This window comes from Myiozetetes cayanensis, unplaced genomic scaffold (genome assembly GCF_022539395.1).
Source record: "Myiozetetes cayanensis isolate MyiCay16 unplaced genomic scaffold, myiCay2020 scf7, whole genome shotgun sequence".
Lineage (NCBI taxonomy): Eukaryota > Metazoa > Chordata > Aves > Passeriformes > Tyrannidae > Myiozetetes > Myiozetetes cayanensis.
Window position 1 is genome coordinate 4,712,855 of NW_026087964.1, and position 20,601 is coordinate 4,733,455.

At 47.9% G+C, this 20,601-nt stretch overlaps 1 protein-coding gene across 6 annotated transcripts in view; it reads left to right on the forward strand.

Annotated features, from left to right (window-relative positions):
* The first annotated feature begins 1,446 nt into the window (after positions 1–1,446).
* Positions 1,447–20,601, forward strand: part of FGFR3 (fibroblast growth factor receptor 3) — a 55,876-nt gene continuing 36,721 nt past the window's right edge. For 2 of the 6 annotated variants that reach the window (XM_050338193.1, XM_050338194.1), the window contains exons 1-2: positions 1,447–1,545; positions 1,757–1,983. In XM_050338193.1, coding sequence (XP_050194150.1) covers positions 1,809–1,983 — 175 coding nt within the window. In that variant the 5' untranslated portion in view covers positions 1,447–1,545; positions 1,757–1,808. The remainder of the gene's footprint in view (positions 1,546–1,756; positions 1,984–20,601) is intronic. The other 4 variants (XM_050338195.1, XM_050338196.1, XM_050338197.1 and 1 more) reach the window with 4 other exon arrangements.

A 20,601-nucleotide genomic window follows, 5' to 3' on the forward strand; every position in this document is an offset into this window, starting at 1 on the left:
TTTTGCCTTCAAAATAACAACGCCAACGACTCCTCGTCCAGTGTTATAATTATGCTGCTGTTGTTGTTTTAATTTTTAGCGATTTTCTGGCACCTCCAGCACAGCAGTTATGAGGGCAAACATCGTGCAGCTTGACGTGCTGCCAAGCCTCCTCTGTGACGGTGAAATAACCACATTTTATTTATATGTCTGCTTTTCCCCCCATTGTTTTCATTTAAACCGACGGTGTCGGTGTCACTGGCGAGGGTCTCCGCTGACATGTAGGATTTCCTCGCCGCAGCCCCATCTCAATGCTTCCCCACACAATGCAGCAGTATTGAGATGTCAGAGTCTCTGCGCCTGATAAAGGTGTCAAGACAGATCCCGGTTGCAGCGACAACAGTGCGAACTCCGAGCCCGCCACAGCGGCCACGAGCGGTCCCCACTGTTTGCCCTCGCTGAAAGCCAAACCTCCTCACTGCCCGGCTTTTCCCCTGACCCAAACCAACCCTCAGCTTGACTCTTATGCAGGTTGGGTTTTTTGGGCCCCTTCTAGCAGAGCATTTTCAGCTCTGATAATATTTGCGTCTATTTTCGGCGAATGAGCTGCTATGTCAAGTGGGATTAAAACAGAGCTGTGACTTCTCTGTATGAGGCAGCTCAGCTCGCTGTCAGCAGTAACTGATGCATGTCACTTCAGCAACTCAGCCGTGTCGGGGGTCTCTGAGACGATCACAGTATCCCAAACCATTACTGCGATAATGACTAGATCATTGTAATCGTAATTGTAACTAGACACATTTAATCAGTCCTTATTAACACAGAGCAAGTCCAGTTGGCAGCAGCAAACACGCAGAGTTGCGTGGAGGCTGTGATTACTCTCATCAGTGGTGATGAGTGTGGGTGGGTGAAGTCAGGGTGCTCGGGGATGGTGGCTTCACTTCGGGGCACACTGTGGCAGCCCTGCGGGGGGAATGGGTGAGTGGGCCATTTGCCGCCCAAGTCCCAGGCTGACCCGAAGTGCCGCACGCACAGAGCTGCCCCCGACCCACGGATGCCCCTTCAGCCCCTCTTTCCAGAAAATGCGCCGTTCCGGGGCCAGGATAAGCGGACACGCTGCTGCGTGCCGCGGCGCACGGTGCCACTCGGGAATCCACCACGGCAGCGCTGAGCCAACTTCAACCTCACGCCGGTGGGAAGCGGGTGCCCCGCTCCACCCCGGGGGCTCAGCGGCGGGAGCGGCCCCGAGCGGTCGCACCCCGCCCTGTCCCCCCCGCGCAGCCCCGGGGGCGGGCGCGGAGCGGGGCGGGCGCGGCCCCGCGGCGGCGGCGGCTGCGGGGACGGGGCGGGGCGGCGGGGACGGGGCGGGCGGCCCGGCCCGGCGGGCGGGGACATCGCGGCCGGCCCGCTCCGCTCCCGCTCCGCGCCGAGCAGACGCAGGAGCGCCGCGGCGGCGAGAGGGCAGGCGGGCGGGCGGCTGCGGCGGCTCCCGCGGGCGCTCCGTCCCTCCCTGCCTCCCTCCTTCGCTCGATGCGAGGTGCGCGGCCGGCCGCGGGGCTTGCGCAGGTAGGGCGCCCCGCCGCCGCTCGGCACCGGGCTTGGCGCGGACCCCTTCACTTTTTTACTGCCCCCAGCACTTTTTTTTTTTTCCTCCGCCTTTTTACTATCATTTTTTCCTCTTCCACCCCTCCGCGTGGGCACCGGGGGCGGGGGAGGTGAGGGGGGGTTCCCTCGTCCTCCTTCCCCGCGCTGAGCGCCTCTCTCCCTCTCCCGGCAGCGCGGCGGCGGAGCGGAGCGGTGAGCGGCGGCAGCGATGCGGCGGCCGGGGGATGTCTGAGGCGGGCGGTGCGGCGGCGGCCGCGCTGCCCCGGCGCCGCTCCGGAGGCATGCGGGCGGCCTGGGGCTCCGTCTGGTGCCTGTGCCTGGCGGCGGCCGTCGGCGGGATGCCGGCGGCGCGGCGGGGCGGCGGCAAGGCGGCGGCGAGGAGCGGCGGGCAGCCGGCAGGTAAGGCTTGCGCGGCCGCGCACACGTGCTCCGGGGGGCACGGCTCCGGCGGGATCTACGAGGGCTCTGCGAGTCCTCTTCCCTGAGCGAGCGGAGGGGGGCGGATGGATGGAGACCGCCGGGGCCGGCTGTGGAGAGGGAGTTAGGAACGCGGGGCGGTGGCAGCGGGACGGTGTGGTCCCAACCTCGCCGTGGCTCGGGGAAGCCGCGGAGGCGCCCAGGAGGGACAAAGTGCTTTTAAGAGGATCCCCTGTCTGCCAGGAGCCCTCTCCCAGTGTTACACCCTGTGTGTAACAGCGGTTGGGAAGGGAAGATGCCTCCGTGCGTGTGTAGCTGCGCATCTTCGGCGCGCGTCGGAAATGCTCTGACTGCTCTGTGTTCGGGTGGGAAAAGTAAGGAAAGTTCATTTATATCTACATCTTTTGAGCAAAAGTGGAGTTGCGACAGCTCCGCGTAGGCAAACGCTGGGTTGCAGCTGAACGAGCGGTTGTGCTGAGAAGGGAACTGAATTTCGGGGAAGCCCGTGATGATCTGTCTCCCCCCGAGTGGCAGCGCCGCAGTTGCAAGTGAGAAAAAGTTAACACGTCCGACGAAAGCTGTTTCTTGAGGTTTTTTCCGTTTCTTTTTTTTTTTCCGAAGTAATATACAGTGGGTTTGAAACATCGTGCCTCTCTGATCCGCCTCAGCTGCTACCTGAGTCCCTGTTTATTTTTCAAAGCTCTTTAATGGAAGGGAGCCCCTTCGCAACCCCCTGTCCTCGGGCTTGCATGTACCCGGCAGAAAGTTTCCATTGTTCAGGAAAGGGTTTGAAGCCTGTTTGCCAAAAAAGTGACAGGGGAATAAATGGACTTCGTGGAGGCTGGGGGGTGGGGGCATTACTTTCATACCCCTTTTGGTTAAAGCTATAAATCACACCGGGAGTTGGTTTTGTTTTCAAGAAAGTCCTAATAAAACACCAGATTCTTAGTGTAACTCGTTTGGCTCATTTTTCACAGCCAAAAGAATTGATTTATGGGGCAACATCGCAGGGACGTGGTCAGAGCAGATGAGGTCGGTGTGCGGGAGGCAGCGGGCAGCCTGTGCTGGGTGGGAGTGACAGAAGCAAAGTGTCCCAAGTTCTCTCTGGTTTAGCCTGAATTATGTATTGGTGCTGTCACTTCAGGCACATGGGGGCGAGGAGAAACCTCGGTGACTGCCTCGGTGGTCCCTGGGCTTCCACCCACACCTTCAGACTGTAGCTGGGGTTGATGATGTGTTGAAGTGGTGCTAAACCCTTCACGTGTTCTAAGACACTTTAGCAAGTTAAAGCTTTGGGATGCTGTTGGAATCGTAGCAAGTGGCATACTCAGAGGTCACACAGAGGGAAACATCCCTGCAGCGATGACTGTGAGCTGAGCTGAGCGATGGGTTGGGATCTCCAGGGCCTCCAGTGGAAAGCCTCCAGACAGTCTCTCTTACCACCAGGACAGCTTTCTCTGAAGCAGAGGTGTCACTGCCAACGCCCACTGTGCTCCCTGGGAGCGGGATTTGTCCCTGAACCCGGGACGGCAACCCCAACACCTAGCGAAGTCTCCACGAGTTTCCCCATCGCTATGAGCTGTTGAAAGCTCCCATGGATGGGGATGCTGCAAGGGCAGAGAGGACATTGCAATACGAGTGGCTCTCCCATCACCATCCATGTGCATCGGGAAGCGGGAAGCCGGTGCTGCTTGCCCAGCTCTGTGCCAGAGCCAGTGGCTTCGTGACCACGAGGGCACCCGCTGCCTGTCCGACCTGGGGGGGGAAAAGGTTGTGCAAAAGAAACTGTAAAGAATATAAACCTTCAGAGCCAAGTAAAAACACATTTTACTTTTTCAGTCTTTTTGAATTGAATGGTAAAAAGCAAATTCTTTCTCCTAGTCAAATGGGCCATGGGGTATTGGCTCATTACTGAGGGTTGTTGTTCGCTGGGCTTTGCATTTACAGTCTAAGGCCTTATTTTCCATAAAGGGGCTTGGAAGGATTTTTCCCCAGTGATCTAATTCTCCACACGGGGCTGTGAAGGCTATAACAGCTACTGCTTTGTGCCTATACTCAGCTACATAAAACACACATTGAAGGGAGGCATTCTCGAGGTATGTGTATGTTTGCTAATATGAATACTGGCTATTAGCGGAGGTGGAGGGGGTGCAGGTTTTAACATCTCCGCAGGGAGGTGTTCGGCTGTTGGCAGGAAGGAGGCAGATGGCGGGGCTGTTGCTGAATAGAAGCTAAACTAAAAACACCAGGGGCCTCATCTGGGCCGAGTTTCTCTTCTCTCCCGTTCTTGGGGCTGCTGCAGGAAGAACAATGTCAAATTTCCCCCTCCTTCCTTTTTTTTTTTTTTTTTTTTTTTATGAATGAAAGTAGAGAGGCAAGGCAGGATTGAATGTGTATGTCATTCAGGGGCTATGACAGAGATGATTAGGGAGGTCAGTGAACTCCTTTGCAGCCTTGAGCATGCGGTCACTCTATTCAGCAACCACAGAATAGACATCAATATAAAAAAGCCCGTCCAATTTGCATTAGTATTCAGATAAAGATATTACTTCGTACGATTTGTGAATGTCAAGTAACACTGGCTGTTTGCTTAGAGAGCAGACCAACTGAAACAGCAGCATTTCACTTTTAAAAACTTCTGATAACAGCCTGTCTCCTGTAGCTGGTTTGTGTGTGCGTGTGTCTGTGTGGGGTATATGCGAAAAAGGCAATTTCTGGGCTTTTTAGGATTTGTGTTGCACTAGTTAACTGCTGAAGCTGTCTACAGGCATTGAAAGAGTTGTATAGAGAGCTGCTAATGTTTGATCGGGTTTGTGGAGGAAGGGGAGGGGAGAGCTCTCCCAATCTGTCAGGAGCGAGAACCGAAGCCTCCTTGTTCAGCACCAGAGTGGAATTGTCACCCAGAGCTAATACTGCACAGGCAGTTTTCTAGTCCAGAAGAAGGCGAGAAGGGCCATTTTGGGATTTTGTTTAAATTGAGTGGGAGGGCATGTACCAGTTCCTGAGACTTTCTTGCTTGGAAAGAACTGGTTATGCGCTGGTTGAGGTGTTTTCCGTGCAGCTGATGGGCAACTGGGCTCTTGTGGCCTTTCAGCTTGTGCCCAGCAAGGGGTCCAAGGTGTAGGGTACTGTGATCTGTGTTGCTCTGCTTTGTGTATCTGAGCATTTCAAAGTTCATCCTGAAATTGTAAGGGTATTGAAGTGAGTGCCAAATGGCACTGACTGTTGCTGGAGTTGGCCTTGGGGTTTAGGTGTTCAAACCCTCTACAAAGAGTCTCTCATGCGTGTATGGTGCTGCTTACTTTGTGCCCTAGACCAGAAATATTTTAGATTTAGTGCAGCAGCGGTAAGAGATAGTTTTGAGATTAAAAGTTGATCCATTTGTTCTCATGAACAGCATGCTACAAAAGCTAATTAAGTCTTTAATGTTGAGACTAGAAATATTTTACTAACCAATGAAATAAGAGGACACAAGTAAAAGATGATGAAATACGGCTTCTTTTTAAAAAAATCTATTTATTACCTGGCAAATAGTGAACTAGAAAGTCTGTTCCAGTGCAGAGATGGACTCAGTGTATTCAGTACTAGCTGTATAACGTCGGGTCTTCTACACATATTGACAAGGGTCACTCCAATTAAATCTGAGGATCTCTTCTTTTAATTAAGACTTTATTAGCAACCGCTGAGTAGGAAATGTGATAAAAGTAAATCTGAAAATTGTGTAACAAAGTGTTGATCTGCTAATTAAATCATGTAATTAAAGTAAGCTACTCTGACTGGCGCGTTAACTTTTATGACTCCCTCCAAAAAATCTTCAGAGCTGTTGGGAAAGCATATCTCTCCTGAAACCTGACTGAGAGTGCGTTTTGAAGTTAGGTGAAAACTAAAGAAGTTTTGATTGTGGCATTCCCGCTGTTTCTGGACCATTTCCATCCAGTGGGACCCAGTCTGTTACCTGGACAAAGCTGAAATTTTTTTGTACAGCTGTAGGAGGTTCCCCCCATCCTGTCAATAAGGCTGAGAAACAAAACTTTTCCTTTTAAAATATGGTCAATAAAAGTGAACTTTGATATCCAGCTACATGCTTAGAAAGCTGTCCTCCCTGAACACTTACTCTGTACATCTGCTGTTCACGTAAGAGACCCTAAAAAAAAGATAGGGAATCAGTTTCTGAGCAGTTTATAAAATTTTTGTTTACAAAAGTGTCTGCCCAACCGTGTTTCTGACAGTGATCTATCAGCTGGCCCGAAGAGCTGTGACTGAAGGCATTTACTGAACCTTAGTTTTAGCTAAGGTTAGGGCATGGCCTGCTGGTGGGTTTTGCTGGCTGGTCGTTGAAGTGCGTAGGATTCAGTGCAGGAGCCTGAGCATGAGCTTCAAGGCTTCATGGAGAATTGGCTGTGTTGGCATCATAGTTTAGCTTTTGCAGTTTTTACTATATATAAGGTAGACCCAGCACAAATATAACAAATTTGGATATTCCTGCTGTAAATATGGTTGACATTTCCGTCCCAGTTTGACAAGTTTTTCCCAGCTAGGCTGAACCTGATAGACAGATAAACAATGAAACTGACTTTACTTTTATTCTGTTTCCTTGTTTGAATATATTTTTCTCTTTTCATGTGTTCTGGGACGGTGTCTGGCTCTGTATACCTGCTTCTTTTCTTTTTCTGACCCTTAAAAACCCCCAAATTTGAAATTGTCCACTGACTCAGCATCCTCCAAGCTGTTCAAAGAAGTGATTTGAAGTAGCTGCTTCAGTGTTTGCCATTTCGTCTCTTTTAGTAGTGGTTAGTAATAAACTTTATTCTCCATGTACCAGGCTGTATGCCAGAGAGGACGGTGACTGGTAAAAATTTGCCCTTTTTTTGCAGCAAGTGGGACTGTGGTTCGGCACAGCTGTTCAGGGTATGTGACAGTGGGCAGGTTGGTAGCTGTTAGAGGAGTAAATCTGAAAGCACCCCTAAGCAAACACTGGGCTACAAACATGTCAGAAGATGCCTACAATGCCAAAAGCACATGAAAATACCTTGTTACACCCAGATTTTTTTTTTCCTTGGCCTCCTACACAGCTTATCAATTTAGCATTTGCCCTTCTTTTGGATCTTTATCTGGTGATCTTGTAAAGAAAAATACACTTTTTCTCTGAAGCAGAGTTGACTCCTCCAGTGTCCCCTTTCTCATATGCTCACAGCTCAAGTTGCCAAGTGCCATAGATATGTGTGAAGAAGGGCTTTTATTCCTGTGGTGAATACAGTGTTCCTGGTGTGCTTACCCCTAAAGTATCTGCCCCGTGGCTTGAATGACCAGGAAGTTTCTGTAGTATCAAAAGCAAACAAAAACTGTGAGATACGGGCTGAGTGAAACCTTTAGTAAACTTAATAGTTAAAATGTGAAAGGTAATCAGACATAAACCAGCCCTATTATTCTGATAGGCTATCAGGGGTTGTTGTGTTCAGGTGGATAGGAACTAGGCAGGAGGTAGTTAAATCAATTTTTTTTTCTTTTTTTTTTTGCTGTGACACTCAGGTTTCACAATGTAGCAGTCCTATTTTTGAAGAATAGCAGCACAGTCAAGTAAGAAAACATTTCTCCAGCAACTGCTTCAGTTTCAGATGTATTAATCTAAAAAAAGTATTTGTTGTGGAGGGGAAGGTAGGTCTGGTGTGCTGGCCTTGCTGTCTCATATCCAGAGAGCAGGGGAAGATAATGAGTTGGTTAAATAAAAAAGGTTCTATTAAAACTTGGAAGCAGATTTCTTTATCACGCAGAACTGTATGCAAAACAATTGCCATGTGCTTACATGTTTAGCATCAGTGAGATTTTGGGGTTGAGCCATTTCTGCAGGTTGCGAGGGGTTAAAAGAATTAATGACTCAAGTGAGAATGGTTCCAAGTGTTCGGGTGAGGAAAGGACACAGCCTAGGATCGCTCTCTGGGAGCAGGCTCAGCTCTGCAGGCTGTCCTGTGTGCCGAAGGCTCTTCCCTGGGAACGCCACAGCCCCGGGACCGCAGCACTGGTGTTTGCACCCAGTGGTAGTACTCTGAGCTACTGAAGTACCTGCAAATGTCACGCTGGCACATGGCAGGGTGTCAGTTTGGGGTTTTTTAACCCTCTCTTCCTTTTTGCCCAAGAAGCCAAGCCATCACTATGTTCCTTAACTTGAGTATAAAGGCTTCTAGGGAACAGACAGTGATAGTGCACCGTGGCATGTCAGAAACTTTCACGGGTGGATTCCCAACTGCTGCTGCTTGGTAACTGATGAAAGTGTTCATCAGTTTATCTTCATCTAATGATTTTGCCCTGGGAAGAGGAGTGCTTTGTTGTAGTGTCTTGATTGCACTGAACTATCTTGTGCTATTTGCAAGGAAACTCACTAAATTAGATCAGTTGATGTAGTTAAATCAGTAAAGCTTTGGAGACCAGACTGCTAGTTTATAAGAATTCATCTAGTACTCAAAAGTAATGGATTTGAAGCATTTTGGACTTGACTTGGGGTGAGTTGGGTGGAGGGGAGTCAGCAAGATAGCTGGGTATTGCTTAGGGGCCAAACGTTGTGGTGGTGATGTGGTGCGTAGGTGAGTTCCTACCGATGCCAAGAGGGAGGAGTGATGTAAAGTAACAGGCAAGAAATGGAGAACTTGACTGCCAGAGAGCTCCTAGGAGGGTGCTAAGGACAGGAGCATCTCTGGGGCTCCTCTCACAAAAGGCAGGTGACACCTGGCCTCTGTGAAGAGACAGGGTGCAGGCATGGTCCTTGCAGCAGGACTCATGTCCCTGGAGCCTTCTGATCCTCCTGTGTTGCTGGTGGTGGCTCTGCAGAGGGGACTTACTGGGGGGTTTCATTGTGGCGTGTGGCAGAGGAGGTCGTGTGAACCCCGGAAGGTGTTTCTGTTCCATGGGGCACCACAGCGTAACTGGCATCACCCTGAACTGGCAGCTCTGTCCCCTCTTGCTCGCTCCCCCTGGGGAAGGTAAAATACACATCTATGAAGGCTTTTCTTTTGAGTAAAAGGGAGCTACGGGAGGTGTCCCTGGATCCAAATGATGAGGCCAGCGTTTCTCAACCTTACGCTTTCCCTGTCAAAAAACTGAAAAGCTCCCAAGAACTGGATTTTTAATTTTATTTTGATGCTTGACAGAGCTTGTAAAGATCCTTCATAGCAAATTTGGCTCCCGGTTCTGAGGGTCATTGCTTTCTTTAGGGGTTTCACCATTCTCTGCTGCTTGTAGTCCTGTAAAAATAATAATGAGGTCCTGATCTTGCGCCTATTGTATCCTAGGCAAAAAAAGCCCCCATTGATTTCCAAGAGAGCAGGCTGAAGCCCTTCACAGATCGTGGTGGGAGCAGCTATTTAGCATAAGCGGGGATTGTTTGGAAAGTTTTCTAATGACCCAAACATTTTAACAAGCAGAGGAAACTCTGGCGAGTAAAAGGGCTCCCGGTTTGGGGGTGGGGATCCCTGGGACTGGCTTTCCGTGACCTCCCATTCCTCTCTAACTGGCTGTAACACAGACCTTCACTTCCCATCCTGCTTTTTATAACTCCAGCTTCGATGCGAGCCAGCGGCAGCATCCCAGCCCAAACGCGAGCACCAGAGGCGGCGGTGGCGGCCACCACTCAGGTCCCCGTGGCTCTGCCGCGGGTCCGGTGGGGTCGATCCGCCTTCCCGACGCCGTCTCCTCGTTCCCCATCCTCGTTGCCATTGTATCGGTGTCGGCCGGCATTAGCCCCAGGGCTAATAATAGCTGCGAGCCGCACAATGCGCCGGGGAAAGTGTTAATAATCCCCCGCGGGGGTCTGCGGGTGAGCCGGGGCTGGGGGATGAGCGCTGAGCCCCCGGGACTCTGCACCAAACAGGAGCCAGCAGAGGACCTTTCCTGGTGCTTCATGGGCAGAGAGAGTACGGGGAAAGTTTTCCCATACATAGGGTTTAGTTGTTTGCTTTTTTTTTTTTTTTCCCTTTTATATCCCGACTTTCATGTGCAAGACTCGAGTACAAGCAATTCCCTCCCAGCAAAATACTTCAGCACTTGTTTGGAGACTGTAGGGCCTGAACCAACTGGTGAATTTCATTTTTGTTTAAATTTTTTTCTAACTTCTCTCTATAGATTCCCCCAGGCAAGCGTTTTGTTTCTAGCTGGTAGCAGGATCTGTGTGAGATGAGCCGAGAATGTGCCTTGAGAGGTGGGGGTATCACAGCTAAAAGTGAAGAGGAAAAACCAGTTGCAGTGGGAAGATTAGGGAGTTCTGAGTGTGCCCTGACAACTAGCATGTGCAAGTGAAGATAAATCCTCCATGAGCCTGTCTTTAATTAAAAGAATGATTGGAATTAGGTATAGTGCTATCTCTCCTGATCTGTATCATGAGTATCTGTAAAAATAAAGCATTTTTGAGGAGGGAGAAAAGAAAAACACCAGATTTTAATCTTCCTTTGGTAGCCGATATGTCTGCCTTTTGAAAGGGCATATTTCTCCCTGTCTTGGAGTACCCAGGCTTGTTGACAGTAAACAACTGTCACTTGGCAGTTTATGAAAGAAAAATGTTTAAGAAAACATGTCCAGTTTAAATAGTTATGTTAATAAGCTGGGGATTCATGCAGAAGTGAGGGGGTCTGGTAAACGGAGGTACATAAATTAGCTGGTATTTAGAACCATAGAATCATGGTTTGGGCTGGAAGGGACCTTAAAGATCACCTAGTTCCAGCCTCCAGTGTTGACTGTGTAAGAGATGAGCTGAATGCAGTTAGGGGGGAAAAAAAATTAAAAATGCTTTCATTTTTTACAGCCGGTGTGTTATGCATGATTTCACAGCTTTCTGTGAAAGCATTATTTTTTTTTTTCCCAAAGAAAATTCAGAAAGCCTCTTTCTTCCAGCATGTGGTGGGTTGGGCTCTGAGAGGCCCCTGGGTGGGACGAGCCACAGGGCTGGGAACCCAGTGCTCCCACTGACCGGCCAGAAAGCTGCTCCATGCTCCACAAGCAGCACTTAGACCTTGCAGCCACCCTGCCGTGTCCTTAGCCTTTGCCTCGCAGGGGTGATCCCACGAGAAAACTCTTGTCTCCTGATTTGTGAATTGATTAATTACAGAAAGGGGGCGGGGGGGCAGGAAAGTAAGAAACAGCAGATGGTGTCCTCTCTGCATCCCTGCCCAAAGTTGCTACAAATCCATCTTCTTTTGAGTTACATCCACCACACTGGTGGATGTAATGAGTGATGAGTGAGCGCAAAGCATTTGTTCCATCTCAGCCCAAAGCCGTCAGTGTCAAAACATCATGAGTGAGGGCCCTGTGTCAGGCACTTGAAATCTGTAATTAAGCATAAGAAAAATATATTTCAGCTTTTCCAGGCTCCTGATTCCCCTGGCTTGGGAAGAAGAGTGTAAGTGGCTACTGGGGGGTACTGGCATTAGCCTTGAAGATAATGAGTAAAACCACCCTTCTGCACCCCCAGCTGCTATCCTAGTAGCTGTAAATATTGTAAATACTGTGGAGTTTAAGTACATACAGCCTTGATAATGTGTTACAGAGACTTTCTTTCAGCTTTGGGTATCTCAGAATTGGGGCGTCTCAACAGCAGCACCTTCTCTTGCCCTTGTTCCAGATGGAGCAGAGAGATGCAGGAGCAAATGGGAAGCCACAGAGTATTGACTAAAGCATCACACTCAATTTTCTTTTACCCAGTGGTTCAATTAGTATTGCCATTATTTGAACTAGGAGGCAAAGGAAACACAAACATGAAGCCTCCTACCACAGAAATGCTCTGTGATCTGCCCAGTTGAAAAGGAAAATAGTGCCTGGAAAGTGTTATTGAGTTGTACTGGGCCTTCAACTTGTGAATTTTTCAGTGAAAGAATGAGATTTCTGCCTCACTTTTATGTGTAGGCATGCTGGCATCTTGGAATTTGAGAAGGCTTCTCCATCATGGAAGTCTTTGGAATGGATGGGAAGCACAGAGGTGGCAGAGGGGAGCAGCAGGGTTTCTCCTTTACCCTGTCTCCCTCGGTGCAGGGGCAAAAAGGGGCAGGTTTGTATCCACCACTCTGGTCTCAGTGGTGGGTCGCTGCCTGAGAAAGTGGGCTGCCCTGCCCACCTGATCCTGGATCTGGTGACCCCTCGCAGTGCAAATCCTGCCTGTAAGAAGCCATCAGAATGCTCTGAACAAGGTCATCTTGTGGATGGAATGTGTTAGCTGTGGCAGAAAAAGGTCCTGAAACCTCCTCAGGTGCTTTCAAAATATGTTTGAAGTAGAGGTTTTCCCCCCCCCCTCCTCCCAGTGCATAGCAAATAAAACACAGACAAGTGGTGCAGTCTTTGCAGGAATAACTTCACCCAGCACTCGATCCTGGCTGTTTTAGGGATGAGAAGGAGCAGCTGGAGGAGCAATATATGGTGTCTCAGGGCAGGCAGGAAGAAGAGATGACCCTGAATTAGCCACCCACCCTGGGAAAGGGAGTGGAGGGTCCAAAATGCTGTGGGCAGCTCTTGCTGGGGTTATATATCAAGGGAGGCTGTCTAACTTTGTGTTCACTAGTGGCACAAGGTGGTAGTTCATCCCACCCAAGGGAGCATGCCAGGAGCTTAACTTTGGTTCCCAACTTTAAGACAAATCCAGCCCTTTTGTGGCTGCTGGGCTCAGTTTCTATCATCTTTATTTTCCATCTACTAGAGAGAAGACACTGTTTTCTTTCTCTCTTGGCTTGCCTGCTGCAGCAGCCATCCTTTCTCTTGCAACTGCATAATCTCACCTGGACACTTAGATACTTATTCACAGAAAGAAGGAGATTTTAGAAATGTTTCTGGTGGGGAAAGGAAGGGAAAAGGTGGGAAAATCAGACTTTGGATTGGAGAATGGGGGAGATATCCCAAAGTGCCTGTAGGAAGGTCCCTTGTTCATGCAGGTAGGGCCAGCCATGTCTTCTGGCAGGATGATGGAAATGGCCCTCTGCTGAGGGGTCTGCATTTCCTTACAGCAGCATTAAAACAGCTTTGCAAAGAGGTGTCTCACCTGCTTCTGGCATTACTGAATCCTAACATAGTTCAGTTTGTAGAAGATGATTATTCGGGGGCATTAAAACTGCTTGAAGGCAGTGGGAACTGAGACACGCATGACTTCCTTGAACTCTCTCTTAATTTGTAATGTGGAGTCCAAACCCTGGTGTAATAGATATGGTTGCAGGAGACCATTAAAAGGTCTGTTCTGGTGAACCTGATGCCCTTGTGTTGCTGCTGGAAATGATAAAGCTCTGCACCGGGGTGGGATGGCATGCGATGCTCTGTGTGTATGCGCGTATGCATGGAAGCCGGTAAGTCCTGCTAATTTAGGGATTGTTTTCCAAGTCTGTTTTCTATAACTCCGTAGACTTAATACAAATAAAGAACTGACTAAGTTTCCTGTGAGAAGCTCAGAACAAACGCTAAGGGTGGGATTTGAATGCAGAAAGGTGAAAACACAAATGTATACACAAACAGCAAGTCAAACAAGCTGAAAAAATATTGTAAGGTTGATTTAACAGAGCAGTGAACTCAAAGCTGTCTAATCCCTTTAGCAGCCTTCTTTAAAGAGGAGAAATAAAAGAATTTTTGACTTTTTTTTTTTTTTGCCATCTCTCTCAACTCTTTCTAATAATGCTGAAGGATAAGATTTGAGTTTAGCACAAGGACAAAGTGCTGCAGCTCTAGTTAGATGTATTTTATAAGTAACAAAATTGTTTGTCATTCACGACTTCAGATTAAAGTGGATCAGACTTCTCAAAAGGAGATTACTGTTAAATTTCTCCAATTTAGGTACCTGGCACCTAAATCTCGCTTGAGACTCTGAAAAAACAAGCTTGGTTTTAAAAAGTGCTGAGCCGGGTCAGACTCTGCATTTAAATTGCTTAAGTACTCTCAAAATCTGGCTATTCATTTTGATGCCTAGATATGGATTTCTGGGCTTAATCACCGACCTTTGCATTTCAAATGTTTGACCTTTATTTTCTTTACTAAGTATGAAGACCGAGTGGCCCCCAAATTATTATTATTTTTCCCTTTTACACAGCTGAAAACAGCCAGCAGAGAAGACTTGAAAGTTCTGCATCTTGTTACTGAGAAATAAGGTTCTTTGAAAAATAGCATTATATGTTACTCATGGGAAACTCGTAAAAAGGAGAATATTTAGTTATTTTCATTGACATGAACATGATCCATCATATATCTAAACTCCACAATCAGTTGGGAAGAAAAACATCCAAACTACCCTAAACCTTTGCCCTCTCTTAATCCATGTACAAGAGGAGGTTTTTGGTTTTGGTTTTTTTTTTTTTTTTTTAAATGTGCTTCCCCCCTCTAACCCCAACTCTAACCCCCGCTGCCCCCCCCAAAATAAAGGCAATTGATAGGCTCATAAACAAATACCAAACATTAAGTCCTAATCTCCATATAGAGGAGCCTGACCCTTTTTATGGAGAGAGAGGGTAGAGGGAGGAAACGGGGCCAGGAGTTTGAGGTTTAATGCTTATTAAAGTTTTAGTGGGTGGGAAAATGCAATCAATAAATTTTGTTTAATGCCTCGAAACTGGTGTTAGTTTTCACTAGCTACACTGGAGAGTAGTTTTCATTTTGAAACTAGGACACTCGTAGTTGGAATGACAATTAATGTGGAGTGAATATGGTCCCAGTTGGAAGCCGATTTTTTGAATAGCATGAAAACTCCCCCCACGTCCCCGCCTTGGCTCCGGAGTGGGGTAGCTTCCGTTTTTAATTAGCAAACCAGGCAAAATTTAGCTCATTGTGTCTTTCTACTCCTTTGGCCCGGTGGATAGCTTGGATTTCTCCATCTTGCTGTCTTGAGGCTGTTCTTTTTATTTTTTTTTCTTCAGTTTTGGTGCGGGAAGCAAGGAGGGGGGGCTTCAGGATACTTAGGATTAAAGTCATTGTTTGGGGGTATTTGCAGCCAGCTGCCTGCATTAAATGAAGATTAGAGGAGTGCACATTAAAAGTGCAAGGGAAATGCAGAGGACTTGGGATTTGGGAGCTGCATAGCTGTGAACCGAAGGGGAAAGGTTGGGGCTTTATGGCAAATTTTTTCTGGTGCCATGTGATCTTAAAGCCCACTTCAGAAAAGCGTCACAAGTACCAGAGAAGCATCACAAGTAGCTGCCAGGGCAAAGCTAGCCTGGGAATTGTAAAGGGAACAGGAGCATTTGCATCCCTTAAGAAGTTACTCTGAGGTAAACCCAAGTGTCTGGGCCTGGTGAACTTACGTATTACTTAAAAATTCATCTGCAAGAGCACTTAAGAGGTAGTGAAGCTTTGGTAGAATTCATTAAATAGCTGGAAACCCACTCTGGAGGTCAAAACTCCAACAATATTTAATTTTTGAAGGATTCTTAGGAAGCAAATGAGAGCGTAGAGGAAGATCCCAGGAAAAATAACTCAAAAGAATTATTCAGAAAAGTGTGCTTATTCTTTTATTAAAAGTATTTTCAAAGGTAAAGTTGCTTTCCTTTTCTTATACTTTGTGGAGCACTCATTTGTGTAGGCTGCCATCCTTGTTTCGAACTTTGCTGGTTTCTTGGTGCACTTCACCTACAAAACCCCTCCAGGTAACCTGGCCCGGTGAAGCAGGAGGGACGGTGTGGTGCACTGATGCTGAAGATCTCAGGGCCTCCACAGTTTAGCAAGACCAGGTTCTGCTCTGATGGAGTCTGGGGACAAGCTTTGCCCAATCCATTGGGATGCTGGGAAACCTCATTCCGTGCCTCAGTTTCCAAAGCTGCCACCACTGGCTTTGAAAGGGCTTGTGGTAGCTGCTTGCTTGCTGCAACACTTGAGGTTTTTTTGGACTTCTTCAGGCATGTGCAGCAGGAATGTAAAACACCGGCAGTTTTGTGGTGGGATCTGTCTGTCAGCATCAAGCTGGGATGCCCCTGCTGTGCTGTGCAAAAGCTGAGGCCAAGTTGGCCACCGTTCTCCAGAAGCAACAAAAGGAAGACACCAAAAGGATGACAACACAGTCTCCTGTGCTCCACCAAGGACCAGCCCCAGCGGGTGTCCCGTCACTCTGCCTTGAGCAGGGAGCGGTCTGGGTTGACCACAGTTTGGCCACCGCGGCTGGGTGAGGTGGGCTGTGTGAGATGTAGGCAAACAGCTGCAAGGATGTGCTCATCGTGCCAGCCTGGGGCTGATGCCATCCCTGCCGTGAGGGTGGGCTGCTGAGAACTGGTGCAGCTCATCACTGCCCTCCTGGAGGAAAGCACAAAGACTTCGTAGCCTGGGGACCTCAGCCGTCCCCATGCTGCCTCCCACCTGCTGCTCCCTGTCTTCAGGGACCACCGATGAAGTGCAGAACGTTTCATATCAGTTCTTTTATTTCTGTTAAAAAAATGACGTGCAGGACTCTGAGCTACCTAGGTATGTATGAGTGGTGGTTGCTTCCCTGTTTCGTGTCTTGAGTGGGGAACCAAGGAAAGTGATTATACAGTCTGGACAGATTTTAAGGAAAATTCCCCATCACTGTTCCTTTAAGGCAGCAAAGTTCCAGCTGAAGGCTGTGCTTGGGACTGGCTCTGGCCTCTTAGCAGCAACCAAAGTTTTGTGCCTCTTGGGGGGGTTTACATTCTCATTTTTTTAGGTGTAGCCAGGAGACCCCTTTGATTTGTTCTCTGGCGGGTTTTTTTGTCCTGCTGAGGACTTTCTAAGTGTCAGAGAGAAATCCTTCTGGCCAAAGTGTTTTTGTAACTGTTTGAGCTTTGTGACGATTTATTTCTTCTAACTCTCAGCATCTGAATTGGGTGATCTGAGAAAACAGTCCATTAAAAGGAGGATACTGTAGAGTCCTGATGAATCCTGTTTTCTACTTGGCCGATGGAACAGAAAGCTAATTGCCAGTAGTAAATCCATTCAAAGAAGGGCTGGAGGGAGGGAGAAAAGCTAATATTCCTTCTTGAATGCCATTTAATCTCTGAAACCTTTCATGCAGATGTAAATTAGGATTTGCACAACAGAGTCAACAGTTGCTCTGTAGATAAGGCAGATTTGCAACATCTGCTTTTTCCATTCTGGAAGCTCTTCCAAAGTCTCTGTCGGGGATAGCCAAGCTAAACACTAGAGATTTTTTTTTTTTTTTTTTATTCCTTTCCATAATCTCTTGTTTATAAAGAAAGCTGCGTATGACAGAACTAAACCTGGTTATTGTTCTGCTAATTCTCTAGGAAAAAAGTTTGCTTTTCTCCTAAAACAGATTTAAGAACCCCCCCCCCACAGGGTTGTAATGCAGAGCAGCACACTTACTTGTTAATGTTTCTGGAAGAAAAGTTGTCCTGTAACAATTGCATAGGCTACTGCAGTGGTAATACAGTATAGACAGTCTTCTTTGAATTATTATTATTATTGTTATTAGGAAAGCTATTTTAAGCTCTTCTAGGAAAACTGCCTCCCTCCAAGCAATTATCTGCAATAGGTGAAAGATGAAGTGGTGCCTTTGAGTGACCTGGTCTAGTGGAAGGTGTCCCTGCCCGTAGCAGGAGGGTTGAACTACATGATCTTTGGAGGTCCCTTCCAACCCAAATCATTCTGTGGTTCTCTGGTTCTGTGAAATAATGGACGCAAACCCTTTTTTAAGATACGATTTCCTAAAGACACATTCTTCTGTCAGTTTAGGCTTTTACAGATACAGCCAGGTGTTTTATTCTTTGCAGTATTTTATTTCTGGGTGTGAACCCCACTGAGCAGGGGAGATAACCCAGAAGAACACCATTCTGGGAGATGATACTGCTTCTGCAAAGCATCCTCCTGTGCTGCTGGGATTGCCAGAGCCCTTCTTCCCAGAACAGCTGCAGCCTGACTCTGGGAAGTGTGCTGCGAGAGGGGTCCTGACCTCAGAAGGGAAGAAAATGGGGGAAAGAGAGAAGACAGGATGTGTATTTTGTCAAATACTTCTAGTAACATATAATATACACAAAATCTATAATGTTATGTATGTATTTTATATATTATATTTTTCTGTGCCAGGTTATGAGATGCCCTTTGGGACAACAGGGCCATAGCCAGGCAGGGATGCTCCACCACTGGCACCATCATAGCTGCTGCAGGAAGGAGGGGAAGCTGTACCTTGCTTAAAGTACTGCCAAAAGTACATATAAAAAAAATACCCTGTCAGCTCCCCGCAGTGCAGTGAGGGTATGCAGTGACTTCAGGTGAGCTCTCTTGGCTTGGAGGCCGCTCCCTCGGTCTTATCTGCCCTGAGAAGGCAGGTTCTTGGGTAAACAGGTGATCCCACGATCTTATCATGCCCACCTCTCACAGGGGCTGCAGTGGTGCAGGGCCTGGGGCTGGTTTGGTGGTTTTTAATATTCCTCCGGGGCCCGTCTGCCTCTCTGGGGAGACAGAGGGAATGGGGTTGTGGCACAGTTTCCCATTCATGGCATGGTTCTTGTGGGGAGGTGGCACTGGGGCCACTTGTCGCCCTTCCTGGCTGCTTTTTTAATTTAAACTGGTACAAAATGAACAATGTTTGGCAAAAAAAAAAAGTGTTTTATTTCCCTTTTGGAGTTTGCACTTCCCAGTGCAGAAGTCCCAATGTGAGGTGGGGAAGCAGCTCCATCCCAGGAACAGACACACAGGTATTGTGAAAAAAACACTTGAATATTATTCACTGAGTGAATAATTCTGTGGGCTAGGTAGGACACTTATGTAGAATAAAGCAGTGCCGGTCTGGCCCTGGAGATAGCCTGCATGTTCTTTGCCGTCATGACTGTGTTCATCCCACTGATGCTGGAGATTTCTGTACCCCTCCAGCAATTATTCACCAGCTCAGTGACTGAATTCCCGTGATCCCCCTGGGAACAGGGTAACAAGCTCAACAGGAGAATTCTCTGGCATGGCTGTTGCTCTGTGATCCTATAATGTATCCTGTCACGGTGGATTTGGTGCAATAAAATACATAGAACAAGAAACGTTTTCAAATTAACCTGAAGAGAGAAATGCGTGGAGCACTGCTGTCTCTCTGCTTGTTAACATGCCAAATACAGCTTGTCCAGCTTGAAAAGGGAAAAATATGATCCGCTTAGAAATGAGCCTGAGTCCATTCCAGGACTGGGCTGTGAAGCAACCCTGAAAAGCCTCTCGGGGATTGCCAGGGTTCAGGGTAGTGTGAGGAATCTCTTACTGGTGGTACTGAAAGTCATGTGCCTCGAGCCCTCAGTGGAGGAGAGTCCCAGTGGGGTTTTAGTTGTGTGGTGAATGTTCCACTGCTGCAGGATGAAGGAGAAGGATGATGGTGGGGGATGCATGCAGCCCACCAGAGCAGTTCCTTGGGAGGCTCCTGAACCCTTTGGTGTTTTGCAAAGCAGGGTTGTGGGAGGCTATTGCAGGGGAAAAAACACAGGTGAAGAGAAACAAATGGATGGAATGTCCTGTGGCCATCACCCTGTGAGGTGGCGTTGGACCCCTCACCCCACCCAGCCTCCCAGAGGCACTATGGGCCTTTGCTGCCCCCGAGCAGTCCCCAGCAGCAGTAGTGCAGCAGCACCTGGAAGCAGTCCCTAACACTGAGGAGGGCACCAACCAGGCCCTAGGTTGATTTAGAGTTTTTTGGGGCCATAAGCAGCCCAGCTCACCACCCTCCACCTCCTCATCCTTTCATGCCTGAAAAATAAACTTGAGAGCTGCGTAGCTGCATGCATTAAAATAAAAATAAAACATTTCCAGGCTCAGCCAGAATCAAGTATTGATGTCAAGAGGAGCAGACAGCTGATGGAAATACTGACACACTTAAGGACTTGGAGCTGCAAACCACACAGAAAGTGAATTATCGCTGGGATGAGCCAAGCAGCTACAGAGATGAAGTATCTTATCCTTATAAGTGAATACATACAAAAACATTTTAGCTTTACTGGGCCAACGGCTCCTCATTGTGGAAGGTGTTTTCCAGCTGGCTGCTGCCTTTTTGCTCTTCTGAACAGCTTAAAAATTGCCTCTTTTTCTGTAGTGTATTTGCTACAAGCAGCAGTGATGATGCTGCAAAAGCTGATCTTCATCAGATGCGTCTCTTGGTGATTCTGAACTCATTATTACCTTGACTAAATGAATAAATGGTTAAATTTTAGTCATATCTTGGAAGCCCATAACCCAGACTACTACCTTCTCTCAAAGAACCCGTTAAAGCTGCAAACATGTTAATCCCTGCTCTGCTGGTAAGTGGCAGAGTGGGCTCCTGCAACCCCTACATGAGTTAACTCCCTGGTTATTTATACCCTTCCACCTCTATCAGCCAGTTTTATTGCTGAGCCTTATGATGTCATATGGTCTGGAATATCCCTTGGGTCAGTTGGGGCCAGCTGTCCTGGCTGTGTCCCCTTCCAGTTCCTTGTAGCTGGATACTTGACCTCAGAGGGGGCAACTTCATGGCTCCTTCATGTCTTGGTGTCTCTTGGGGAAAAGGTGTGGGAAACATGAGGCACTTGCAGCTGGAAGGCAGGAAGAAGGTGCTGGACTTTGGGCACCCTGTGAGAGATGTGAGCTCTGGTTCCCTGCTCTAAACTCCAGCTGTTTTCAGCATGGAAATGAGACTGTCTACGCTTTTGGATTTATCTCTGTATTTGAAAGCTATATAAGGAA